The following is a 12354-nucleotide window of genomic DNA, read 5'->3' as shown; positions in this document are numbered from 1 at the left end:
GCTGATAACGACGGAACTTGCGACCATAGTTGGCTAACGATGCTTTCAGGAAACACACCCCTGATTGGTCGGCTTTTATTGCGTATATTTTGCGACTGATCTTACCGAACATCCAAAACAGTGGTGTGTTCTGGGCTAAATGCGCTCGTTGTGTGTGTGTGTAACTACATATGATGGTATTCTGACCAGCTGAGAACTCGTGAAGAGCTTATAAAATGTAGAAAGGAGTCAAAACAGCGTCAGGAATCTCTCCGTCACAAACACTAACACACAGATCTGCCGCTTCTGACGCCTTTTGCAATATTTTCTAAGCCTCCGCACTAGCCATTATTGTTAATGGAAGGAGATGTGTGTGTGTTATCCAAGCATTAATGACAAGGAAAGCCCCTTATACTTGTGAGCGGCTCATATGAGGAGTTTCTCTCTCATTTCTGCTTCAAGCTCTTGATAAATTGTGGCATTTCTTTGTGGTTTAGAATCCAGTATTCACATAATTCTTTTGTCTTTTATGAGTTTAATAAAGAACTCGGTCTCGTCTTCTGTCCAAACACACCGCGCCATCTTTAAAGAATGATCGACTTTTACGTACATCAGGTGACCTGTAAATTATGAAAAAAAAAAAACTGTTTCCATTGCAGATTTGCGAAATATTCCTTTTTCAAATTGCAAAAAAAAAAAAAAAAGTCCTCATGTGAGCGATATATGGGAGTTTTTGCGAAATTGACGTGTTTCCATTGGGCGTATTTTTAATTTGCGCAATTTGAAGGGTAATGGAAACGCGACTTGTGAAAAACCAGGTGTGCTTGAGCATTCTGTACTTTTTAGGGTCGCATCTTGTGACATCACATCCTGTTTTTTATTTCATTTCAGTTGTTTTTCATTTGTTTATTTATATAGCACATTTAATGCAACAGCTGTTTCCCAAGGTGCTTCACAGTCTCTAATAAAAATAGAAAAAAAATTAAAATTGAATGCACAAAATAGACAAGATAATGATCAAACAAACACCCATTTTGGGTTTGTTTACATGTCTTTGGTCCGTATTGCCTTCATATTGTATTGTAACCACACCAGGGTCATTCGGAAGCGGAGTGAGACCCGTCTTTTGAGCGTCTCGGTCCGCTTGTTTGGTTCGGATGGCAGCGTTCACACTTATTCAAATGAACCGCACTAACAGAGCAATCGCACCAGGCTTCGGTTTAATCCAGCCAAACATGCCAAGTGTGAACACACCCTGAAATATGAACCGAAGTTATTTAAACAAACCAAAAGATGGGACCCTTAAAGGGACAGAATGCAAAAGCACACCTGTTTTTTCTCTTCATAGGATCTACGTTGCCCAACAAAGTTCGGTACAGGCGTCATAAACGCGTCTCCCTGCATTAGATCATCATGTGTGTGTGATGGAGGGATTCCTGCCGCTGTTCTGACATTTTATAAGATCTTCACAAGTTCTCAGCTGGGCAAAATACCATCATATATAGGCTACGCACATACAACCAGCTCACTGCACTGTACTGCATGAGTTCAGGCGCAAAATATGTTGCTTTTTTGTTTTGTTTGTCTTTAGGTTCGGTGTTAACGCTAAAGTGAACCAGGACTAAATGTCATTAGAAATCATTTTCTTTTTTGAGAACCGAACTACAAGTGTGAACACAACCTCTCAGTCTCAATTGAGCATGTCGTTCGAGACCTCAACTTTCCTGCCCACAAGTCACGACAAAGCCACGGGTGTCTTCCAGTGACGTGTTCGTTTTTTATAATGTCTTTTCTTCCTCCTGAGTGGAGAGACGTGCCTGGTTGAGCTCGATCTGAATGTTTTACCACTGACTGCAAAACCCTTCCAACAAATGGGAGAGAAAAAAAAATCCATTTGTTTTTGCATTAAATTTGTCTTCCAATTGCACACTGCAAAAAACATGCTTTTCTTACTTAGTATTTTTGTCTGGTTTCCAGTCCAAATATCAAAAAAATTCTTAAATCAAGATGCATTTACTAAAGTAGTAAAATGCCATAAGATATTATGTCTTGTTTTCCGGGGGAATTAATCAAAATTAAGTGAGTTTTTGCTGAAAACAAGCAAAATGATCTGTCCATGGGGTGAGAAAAATAATCTTAATTCAAACAGAAACCAGATTATTTTTCTGACCCCATAAACAGATAATTTTGCTTGTTTTAAGCAAAAACTCACTTCATTTTGATTAATTCGCCCGGAAAACAAGACATAATATCTCATCTAATTTTACTACTTTAGTAAATGCATCTTGATTTAAGATTTTTTTTTTATATTTGGACTGGAAACAAGACAAAAATACTAAGTATTTTTAGAAAAGCATTTTTTGCAGTGTGCAATACTTACAGCTGAAAGAATTCAGGGTTGCATGATTACTCGCTTTTACCACTCTGAAAAAAAAAAAAATTGGTGTTGGATTTACTTGGTGTCAGATACAATTTTCACTCAGAAATATAAATTACAAAGAAATGGCAAGTAACACAAAATTAAACATGATTATTTTTTTATTTTTTTACTTTAAACTTAAAACTTTTTTTACTTATTTTCTTTTTTTAACAGTGCAGTCGCCAGTAAATCGAGTATAAGTCACTTGATCCGCAACTAAATTTCTGAGTTGTTCTGAAATGGGTGATTTTGAATAGATGAAGAATGGGTGGCAATGAAGTCCAAAGTTGAAGAAGAAATAACAGAATTCCTTCTTATTTGGCCGCTTAATTGTTGCCAACAGACTGCATGTAGATAAGCTCCTTCACGGCATCCGTCGGCCCTGTTCGTGGATCCGAGCCATAAACTTATTTTCCCAGCATTGGCAAGATCTACAGCACCACTGTGACCTCTCTCACCACCTTTACCAGCTCAAATCACACCTAGTTCAGCTAGTTATAGCAATGTTGGGGAATATCTACCATATTCACCTGAATATTTGTTGCACCAGATCAAAATTGAATTGTTGAGAGAGAGAAAAAACACGGTAACACTTTACAATAAGTCCCATTTGTTAACATTAGTTAATGCATTAGTTAACATAGTCAACTATTTTTTACAGCCTTCGTTGATAAAAATAAAATTGTTCATTGTTTGTTCATGTTAGTTCACAGTGCATTAACTTTTGATTTTAAAAATCTAGAAATTAACATTAACTAAGATTAATAAATGCTTATTATAATGTGTTACCAAAAACACATAAGTCAAATCAATGAGTAAGTCACATTTTATTTATTACATTCAGAAATAATGTAAAATACCGGTATAAAAAATGAAACATTTATTTACAAACATTATAAACACTATAGACATGTATTTTTACACATATTTTGTGTGCTTGCATAATATAAGTCACTTTGGGATCAAGCCTCTGTTTGATGATAAAAACCATGACTTACATTGTGAAAGTATTGATGTTAATAATATGTGGATCCTTTTCTAAAAAAAAAAATAATGTTGCACTGGAAAGTCTGATTTCTGAAAGTCTGAAATCGAATGATCGAGCAAGCCTGAATTCTTTCAGATTGCAAGACACATTTTAAGACAAATAGTATGCAAAAACAAATGGATTTTAATTTTTAAGTCAGTGGTAAAACATTTTAGTGAATCAGTTTGTTCACATGATCCATGCAAATAAACCAGTTCAAAAAGAATCAATTCGACGATTTGAGTTACAAAATACGGTAACACTTTATTCTACAGTGTCCTTGTTACATGTTACATGTACTTACAGTAATAACAGGAGATTATGCATAATTACATGCAACTAACCCTCAACCAAACCCTAATCATACCCTAACCCTATAGTAAGTACATGTAGTTCATTAATAATACACAGTACTTACATATATAATTACACTGTAACAATGACACCTTAAAATAAAGTGAAACCCAAAATACTACCTAAGTATTTAGCTAAACACTCCTTACTGTTTTAAATCCTAGTATTTTAGAGTAAAATGAAGTGCAAACTTGTTATTTAACCTCACAGTACGTGCACATATGCCGCTCGTGAATGAATCCTTTACATTATGAACTTTCTATTCACTCTAATTTGCTTTGAGAAGTGCAAATCTCGGATGTAGAGGCTTGTTCTCCACAGTCAATGAAATGGAAATAGTTGTTTTCAGATTGTATATTTTTATATATATTTCATCCAGCCATGTTTCCACCCTAAAATGTAAAAAATGAGTGGATAAACACCAGGCTATTGTTGTTATGGATTTATATTTGACTATATATGGATATAAAAATGCAGATTTTCCCAAAAGCACTTGACTTGCCTCGTTCACACCAAGAACGAAAACTATGAAGATAACTATATTAGCGTATACGATATCACTCTGTTTATTATAAGCGCGCTGCAGTTTTGTCGTCTGCCACTTTAAATGCTCGAGCTCTTTAAAGTTGGTGGATTCTGATTGGCTGTCAATGTTTTTAATATTCATCAGCTAAAAAAAAAAAAAAAAAAAGTTCTGAAAGCGATTCCAACGATTTCAATTCTCTGTGCCGTTATTGTTATAGTTATGGTGTGGATTTAGAATGATTTTTTTTTAGAACTATATCTTAATCATGATCATGCTTGGTGTGAACAGGCCTTTAATCTTAGAGCAAAAAGGAGTAAAACTGGTTTATTCGCAATGCTAGTCTTACACAACAGGGCCCAGGATTGTCTTTGTACCAGTCACTGCTGCTCCCCTGCTTGGCTTTGGCATAAAACACCATCCATATTGCCGTGTAAAAATGAATTATGAACCATATTGCATAACTGTACCCAATGCACACGAATTTCCATGCCACCTCCTGTAGGAGCGCAGCACACGAACCTCTCAGAGTCGCTCTCCCACGAACATGTGTCTGCTTATATTTCCACCGCACAGATGGCCACACGGCATGGCATGGGATCTCTCACGGCGGGATGCGTTCGGGTATATGAGGGAAACTTCTGTGAGGAGAAACGGGTTGTTTTCTGATGGGACTGTTTAAACGGCTCCGCAGAATTAGTCAAAGTTCATAACATCCACAGATTAGCTGTAGTGTTTGTAGTACAAACCGTGGTGAACACATCATTGGATCAATGTAACTATGTTTTGTATGAAACAATGTATTCCCTGCTGGAAATATATTAGTTAGTTAGTTAGTCCTGACGTAAACGAACTACTATGGGAGTAAAATAATGCCCAAAGTTTTTGAAACAAAAAAGCCTGAAAAAACTTTTCTTTTTTTGAAACAAATTTTTTTTTTTTATGGGCTGAAATTCAACATGGTTTGGGTATTTAAGCTGTGAATATTTCAGTTGAAAACATTTCAAACACATTTTCATTATTAAAAATTCAATAATCCATATTCACCTTTCATATTTCACTTCCAAAACACTGTTTAAAAATAACAACCTATAATATTCAACAGGCAATTTTCGGTCCATTTTATTTCGCTTTGCAAATTCAGTGGTTCAAATTCGACAGTAAATTCAGTGTTGACATCCAGGAACTGCAGGAAAAGCAGTGGATTGCCGAGCATACTCTCCATCTGCTGTTAGTCCACCTCTCCAGCAGGGGGTGCAAGCGTGTTGTTGATGAAGACCAGAGCAACAGTTAGAGCAAACACATTGTGCGTAAAACATTTGCCATTATTTTACTTCCATAAACTACCATCTTGTATATTATGAATATAGTTGACTCATTGACAGTGTTGGTAACGCATTACAAGTAACGCGAGTTAAGTAATCAGATTACTTTTTTCAAGTAACTACTAAAGTAACTCATTACTTTTAAATTTACAACTAAGTTACTTTTTCAAATAAGAAACCACACACATGTATTGACCAAGTGTGCCGCACACATCCTGAAAAGTGAAGCCAAAGCGTTTGATCGCCCCCTGGTGGCTGGCTGCAGTACAGGTCATAAACCCCGCCCCCTCTCCATGTAATCCAATGGGACGCGAGCCAAACTAAAAAAATCTAATTACACTTTACTTTTTTTTTTTTAGAGAGATGGTGTCTGTAATTTTTGGTAGTTCTCATCACCAGTAGGTTTGGTTTTAGTTAGTTTCTGATGCTATAAAAATGGGGTGTAATGTCAGACAGCTGTTCAAACCTGCAATAATGAATTGCCCCCTTTAGTGAAAATCAAGCTTTTAATGTTGTTTATACGTCTATGTGGTGTTTTTAATATGCTTTAAGACAAACCATGTGCAAATTCATGAGAGCATTTTCTCCTTAAAACTGCAGTGAACCAAAGACAGTCTCAAAAACACGCTTTGAAATCGCTGGTGTTTCTGACATCACAAACTACCTTGTAACCAATCAGATCAACGTGTGATCGTCAACCAGTGGATCTCTGAGCTGAGTGAGTGAGTGGAGGCGGGGCTCATTTGCATATTCATAGAACCACGTATACTAAATGAGGCAAGGGCGTCGAGTTACATTCAAGATATTTTAAGGCACGAAGAAAGTTTTATTCACGGAAAAAACATTTAAATTTGTCATTTTGATGATCAAAGATGAGTTTTAAGGGATAAAATGATACAAGGGGACTTTAAAAGTAATTTTCCCCAACACTGCTCTTTGATGCAGTCGCTTTGGAAGAAAGTGTGCATAAATGTAAAGGACTTTTAGATGCAATGTTCCACAGCTGTAAGTATAATCTGGATTTGCAATTAGAAATTAATATACAACATCTATTATATAATCAGTGTTGGGTAATTACTAAAGTAATTAATTTCTAGCAACTAATTACATCTTCAACAGTGTAATTAGATTACTGTACTAATTGCATTACTTATTACTAATTACTTTCTAAATCCCATTTCAACAATACAAGGATAGACATGAAACGGTTATTTTCATTCTTTCAAATAAATAATATAAAATTGCATGAATTATCCAAAGTATTTAAAGGGAGAAGGTTACATTAAAAACGTTATAACATTTTAACATTAAACGTTACATTTTGTTACATATTGTTTCTCGACTAGAATTATTGTGCAGTCTATACAGTATTTAATGCAATTGCAATGAAATTACAGAAAAATTAGGAGTAATCCCTTACTTTACTTTTTCAAGGGAAAATTAATTAAATTACAGACTTTATAATAATATATAAAATATGACTGTAAATTAATAGTAAAAAATAATAGTAAAAAATAGTAATGATAGTAAAAAAAATTGTTAAAACATAAGTATATAAAATATGACTGTAAATGAATAGTAAAAAATAATAGTAAAAAAAATAGTAATGATAGTAAAAAAAATTAAAAAAACATAAGTATATAAAATATGACTAAATTAATAGTAAAAAATAATAGTAAAAAATAGTAATGATAGTAAAAAAAATTTTTTAAACATAAGTATATCAAATATGACTGTAAATTAATAGTAAAAAATAATAGTAATGATAGTAAAAACATTTTTTTTAAACATAAGTATATAAAATATGACTAAATTAATAGTAAAAAATAATAGTAAAAAATAGTAATGATAGTAAAAAAAAAATTTCAACATAAGTATATAAAATATGACTGTAAATTAATAGTAAAAAATAATAGTAAAAAATAGTAATGGTAGTAAAAAAAAAATTGTTAAAACATAAGTAAAATTATATATTTTTAACCTTATTTAGCATTTTCCCCAAATTACCATACTTGCTATAGTTTGTATTTGTGTCAATACTCATAAGAGTTATAGTAGACTGCTTTTTAAATCTTCTCGGGATGTTAAAACCTTCAGCATTCTTGGCTAATGTGTGCATAGACTGCGGATCAGCTGGAAGAGTCACAGTAACTAATTAGGGACGTTTACTGTTAAAGAGTTGAGTATGATCACGCCGCTCTAATATTAGCATAGCAACAGAAGCGTTTCAGTCAGGCGAGGCGGTACGAGGTGACAGAGGCTGAACTAATGAGTCGTTCTGATCATGTGAAGTCTCTCTGAATCACAGATCACATCGCAGATGCTTGGCCACTGTTGTGTAGATGCTAAACCACAAGCAATTTGATCGTGGATGGATCTAGTAATGATCGGAAAATCCGTGCTCGATATTTCTTGCATCAGCCTCACTCGTATTAGAAAACTAAATCATGTATTGTCATTAAAACATAATTAGGGCAACAACACACAAAAAAAACTGGTTTAAGTAAATGATTCAGTCACGTTATTTGTTGAGGTAAATCAAATGACCTGTTTCATGTGCATTTAGTTCATTATTTTGTAAATGTGTTTGTATTCACATTTACTGAATTAAAACATTTCAAAAAAAAAAATTAATGCACTTTGTGAATATTTTCTTTAAAAATATATATATATATATATATTTAAATTGCATTTGTTTATAATCCCATGATTAACCCCACAATATGAATACAAATTAGTGGATGGACAGCAGACTATAGTTGATATTTGACTGTTCAAAAAAGATAATGAATGTAATTTCACATTAAATACTACATACATTTATATAACGTTGTATAAAAAAATAAAAAAAAATAAACGATATATTTGATTTGATTTATTTAATTCTTTTCATCCAGCATTTTTTCATGCAATACCACAAAAATTTAATAAATATGAGTGGATGGACACCAGGCTATTGTTATTGTTGTTTGATATTTGACTATGGATAACATTTATTTATTTTATATAAAAGTTATTTATTAAAAAAAATGTAAAGCACATTTTGAACATTTTATGTATTTGTTATTTGATTTATATTTATATTTTATTTTACTTCCATCCAGCATTTATTTATTTATTTATGCAATACCCCAAATTTTTTTATAAAAATGAGTGATGGACACCAGCTTATTGCTATTGTTGTTTGATATTTTACTGTTTAAAAACAAAATAATGTGTTATTTTACATTAAAGAAATTGCGTGCATTTTTTATTTTAATACACATTTTATTTTAAAAAATATATTTTATTTGTAATTTTACTTTTTTCATTTATTTTATTTTACCTCCATCCAGCATTCAGAATTAGTTTTTATACAACTCACAAAATTTTAATAAAAATGAGTGAGGAACACCAGGCCATTGTTATTGTTGCATGATATTTCTCTGTGAAAAAAATAGCATATTCATTAAGATTTCCAATGAATATAAACTTTAGTTTGCTATATTTAAAGGGGTGGTTGATTATGATTTGACTTTTCTAACTTTAGTTAGTGTGTAATGTTGCTGTTTGAGCATAAACAACATCTGCAAAGTTACGACGCTCAAAGTTCAAAGCAAAGGGAGATATTTGCTTTTAAAGAAATTGCTTTTTAAGGACTACAACAAACGGCTGGTAGAGACTACACCACATTCCTCCCGGGTTAGTGACATCACCAACCCTAAAAGTTACATAAACCCCGCCCCCTGAACACGATTTATAGATTATCAAGACAGAAAATGCTAATCAATGACTGGAAGACATAAATTAATCAACTATCCATTCAGAAATGTTGTCTAGATGTTGTCACTTCTTCTTGAGTCTCTCCATCATTGTCTGACTCCGGTTTGAACATAAAAGGCTAAAAGTTTTTGACATTTTCAGTGCATGTGTGTGTGAGGCAAAAGGACACAAGCTGTTGTAGCTCCGCCCCCTGTGCCGGGAGCAGTGGCTCATTTGCATTTAAAGGGACAGACACAAAACGGTGTGTTTTTGCTCACCCTCAAAAAGTGACAATTTTAACATGCTATATAAAAATATCTGTGGGGTATTTTGAGCTAAAACTTCACACACACACTTAAAGGGCATTAACCACCCCTTTAAGTTGCATTAAGTTTGAACAACACGAGGCTGAGTAAACAAGGTTAGTTCAGTGTGTACTGTCCCTTTAAGGGCTTTGGTGTGCGTCGGGTACAGTACACGGCACTGTAAAGCCTCTGCAACAGAGAACACAGTGAGTTGGGTTGTCAGGTGCTGTTGGCGAAGGTTAACGCTGTGCTTTAATAACAGGATGCAGCTGTTCTCCTTCAGACTGACTCAGAGAGATGGACCATAAGTCTTTCCTGGCCTGTCACTAAATAGCTTTTTCACATTGTATCAGTTACAGGGAACTGAGGAAACTCTGGCGTTAACAAGGCTAGTTTGGCCGGTGAAACACGCTTGAAAAACAGTTCAACTCAGGCTACGAGTCCTGCGCTGTTCGTGGGACAATGTGCACAGGTCTGCTTTGGCCGAGAGCCTCTATTGGGCATTGTCTCGCAAACACGGTGAACGTTTGGGGAAATTATGAACAAATGACGTGGAAACAGTTGCTTGAATGATAGCGGGGAGGAAATCAGAGCGAGCCGGATTCCTTTGGCTATTGTTCGTCCGTGTGAATGTATTCGGGAACCCGATCCGGCTTTCATTGATTGATCATTGCTCCACATTCCTCGGCCCTTTGAAGTCTGCGGTCCGACTCAAAAAACCTTCATTGTCTCATTGTCTTGCGTGGAGATCTGGAGTGTCGTAATCCTCCGCATCTGCTCCGCAATGAGGTTCTTTATTTAGGTGTATCACTAATGCTGTTTAGTGAAGCCCACTTGATGTTTAAGCCACCGGATACACCCTGACGCTAAAAATGAGACGTTTTTGTAAAGAAAATGCTCATAATGAGATGAAATGGATTATTCTGACACATCATTTGATGAGATATAAAGTCACATGACCTGTTTGATGTGCATTTTGGTAAATGTGTTTCCATCAAAGCTTATGCACTTGCCAAGAAAAAACTGTCATCAAAGTTTCAATAAAAGATGTATTATGAAAATTGTATTTGAAAACAAAATTACTTATTTTATGTGTTTGTAATCCAGCATTTTATTTATGCAATATACCCAAAATGTTATTCAAATTAAGTGGAGGGAATTATTTCACTTTGGATAAAATAATTTATGCAATCTAAAAAAAATTAAAATAATTTTACTTACGTTTTTAATGCACATTTTGAAAAAAAAAGTTTTTTATTTAATTAATTTTAACATTTATATTTAATTTGTTTCTAGTCCAGTTTTTTATGCAATACCCCAATATTTTGATAAAAATAAGTGGACTTGTATAATATTTGTAATAAAAAAAAATATATATATACATACGCTTTTAATGCACATTTAAAAAAGAAAAAACATTTTATTTAATACATTTTTCATTTATATTTGATTTGTTTCTAATCCAGTATTTTTATACAATAGCATTTTTATACAATACCCCAATATTTTTATAAAAATAAGTGGATAGACTTTTATAATATTTGTAATGAAAATATATTAAACATACGCTTTTAATGCACATAAAAAACAAACATTTTATTTAATTAATTTTTCATTTCTATTTGATTTGTTTCTAATCCAGCATTTTTATGCAATACCCTGACATTTTTATAAAAATAAGTGGATAGAGTAATATATGTAATTGCTCTCTCTCTCTCTCTCTCTCTCTCTCTCTCTCTCTCTCTATATATATATATAATTTTTATAAATAAATAAATGCGTAAAAGGACACATGAATATTGTTATTATTATTATTATTTTATATGTGAATATGAATGAATGAATGAAAAAGCATATGCATTAAGATTTTCAATGAATACAATTTTTTCAAACTCAAAAAGGTCTCCTACAAAGCTGACGTAATGAGATGCGTACTTAGTTTACATGGAGAGCAAGTGTAAACCTGAACATCTGAACCTTCTTCTCAGGTGTTTCTCCTGAGAGACGGACCTCAGTAATCTCACATGTGTCTCCTCTAGATCCTCCAGATCAGAGTAACATCTCAATCTGAGCTCAGATCTCAAGATGAACTCCAACGTTTCTCATCAAATGATCTTAGAGTGACTCATGTGTGTCTGTTTTATCTCTTCTCAGGGATTGTAGGAGAAACATCCGAGATGAAGTTGAATGCCACGTCTGCACCGGATTTGATGTTACGTCGCATTGGTACAGGCATTCAGGTGATATATGAATATACATTATTTTATACGTTATTTTCATGTGATGCATGTTCCTGCTGAGACTCGTGTGGTCGGGGGATTTCTTACATCCACTACCATTCAAAAGTCGGACGATTTTTTTTAATCTTTCTAAAAGAAAGTATTTTCTGCTCACTAAGGCTGCATTGATTTGATTAAAAATACAGTAAAATACAGTAAAACTGTGAAATATTATTACAGTTTAAAATAGCTGTTTTCCATGTGAATCTATTTTACACCGTAATTTATTCCTGTGATCAAAGCTGAATTTTCAGCATCATTACTCCAGTCTTCAGTGTCACATGATCCTTCAGAAATCACTCTAATATGATATGATTACCATAATACATTTTTATTTTTTCAGGATTCTTTGATGAATAGAAAGTTCAAAAGAACAGCATTCATTCAAAAATCTTTTGTAAC

The 12354-nt window shown here is 33.5% G+C and overlaps 1 protein-coding gene across 12 annotated transcripts in view; it reads left to right on the top strand.

Moving 5' to 3' along the window:
• The window catches only part of LOC309491277 (uncharacterized protein), a 55129-nt gene that overhangs the window by 36081 nt on the left and 6694 nt on the right, over positions 1 to 12354 (top strand). For 9 of the 12 annotated variants that reach the window (XR_014202979.1, XR_014202982.1, XM_082160787.1 and 6 more), the window contains one exon: positions 11828 to 11913. Coding sequence is in view for 7 of the 12 variants with exons in the window: in XM_082160787.1 (XP_082016913.1) it covers positions 11828 to 11913 (86 nt within the window). In the remaining 5 variants the exon portion in view is untranslated. Of the gene's footprint in view, positions 1 to 11827; positions 12053 to 12354 lie in introns of all 12 variants that reach the window. The other 3 variants (XR_014202980.1, XR_014202981.1, XR_014202978.1) reach the window with 2 other exon arrangements.

The sequence above is a fragment of the Leuciscus leuciscus genome, assembly GCF_965113295.1.
Source record: "Leuciscus leuciscus genome assembly, chromosome: 25".
Lineage (NCBI taxonomy): Eukaryota > Metazoa > Chordata > Actinopteri > Cypriniformes > Leuciscidae > Leuciscus > Leuciscus leuciscus.
Note: the sequence above shows the minus strand (reverse complement) of the source record. Positions and strands in the feature narration are given on the sequence as shown.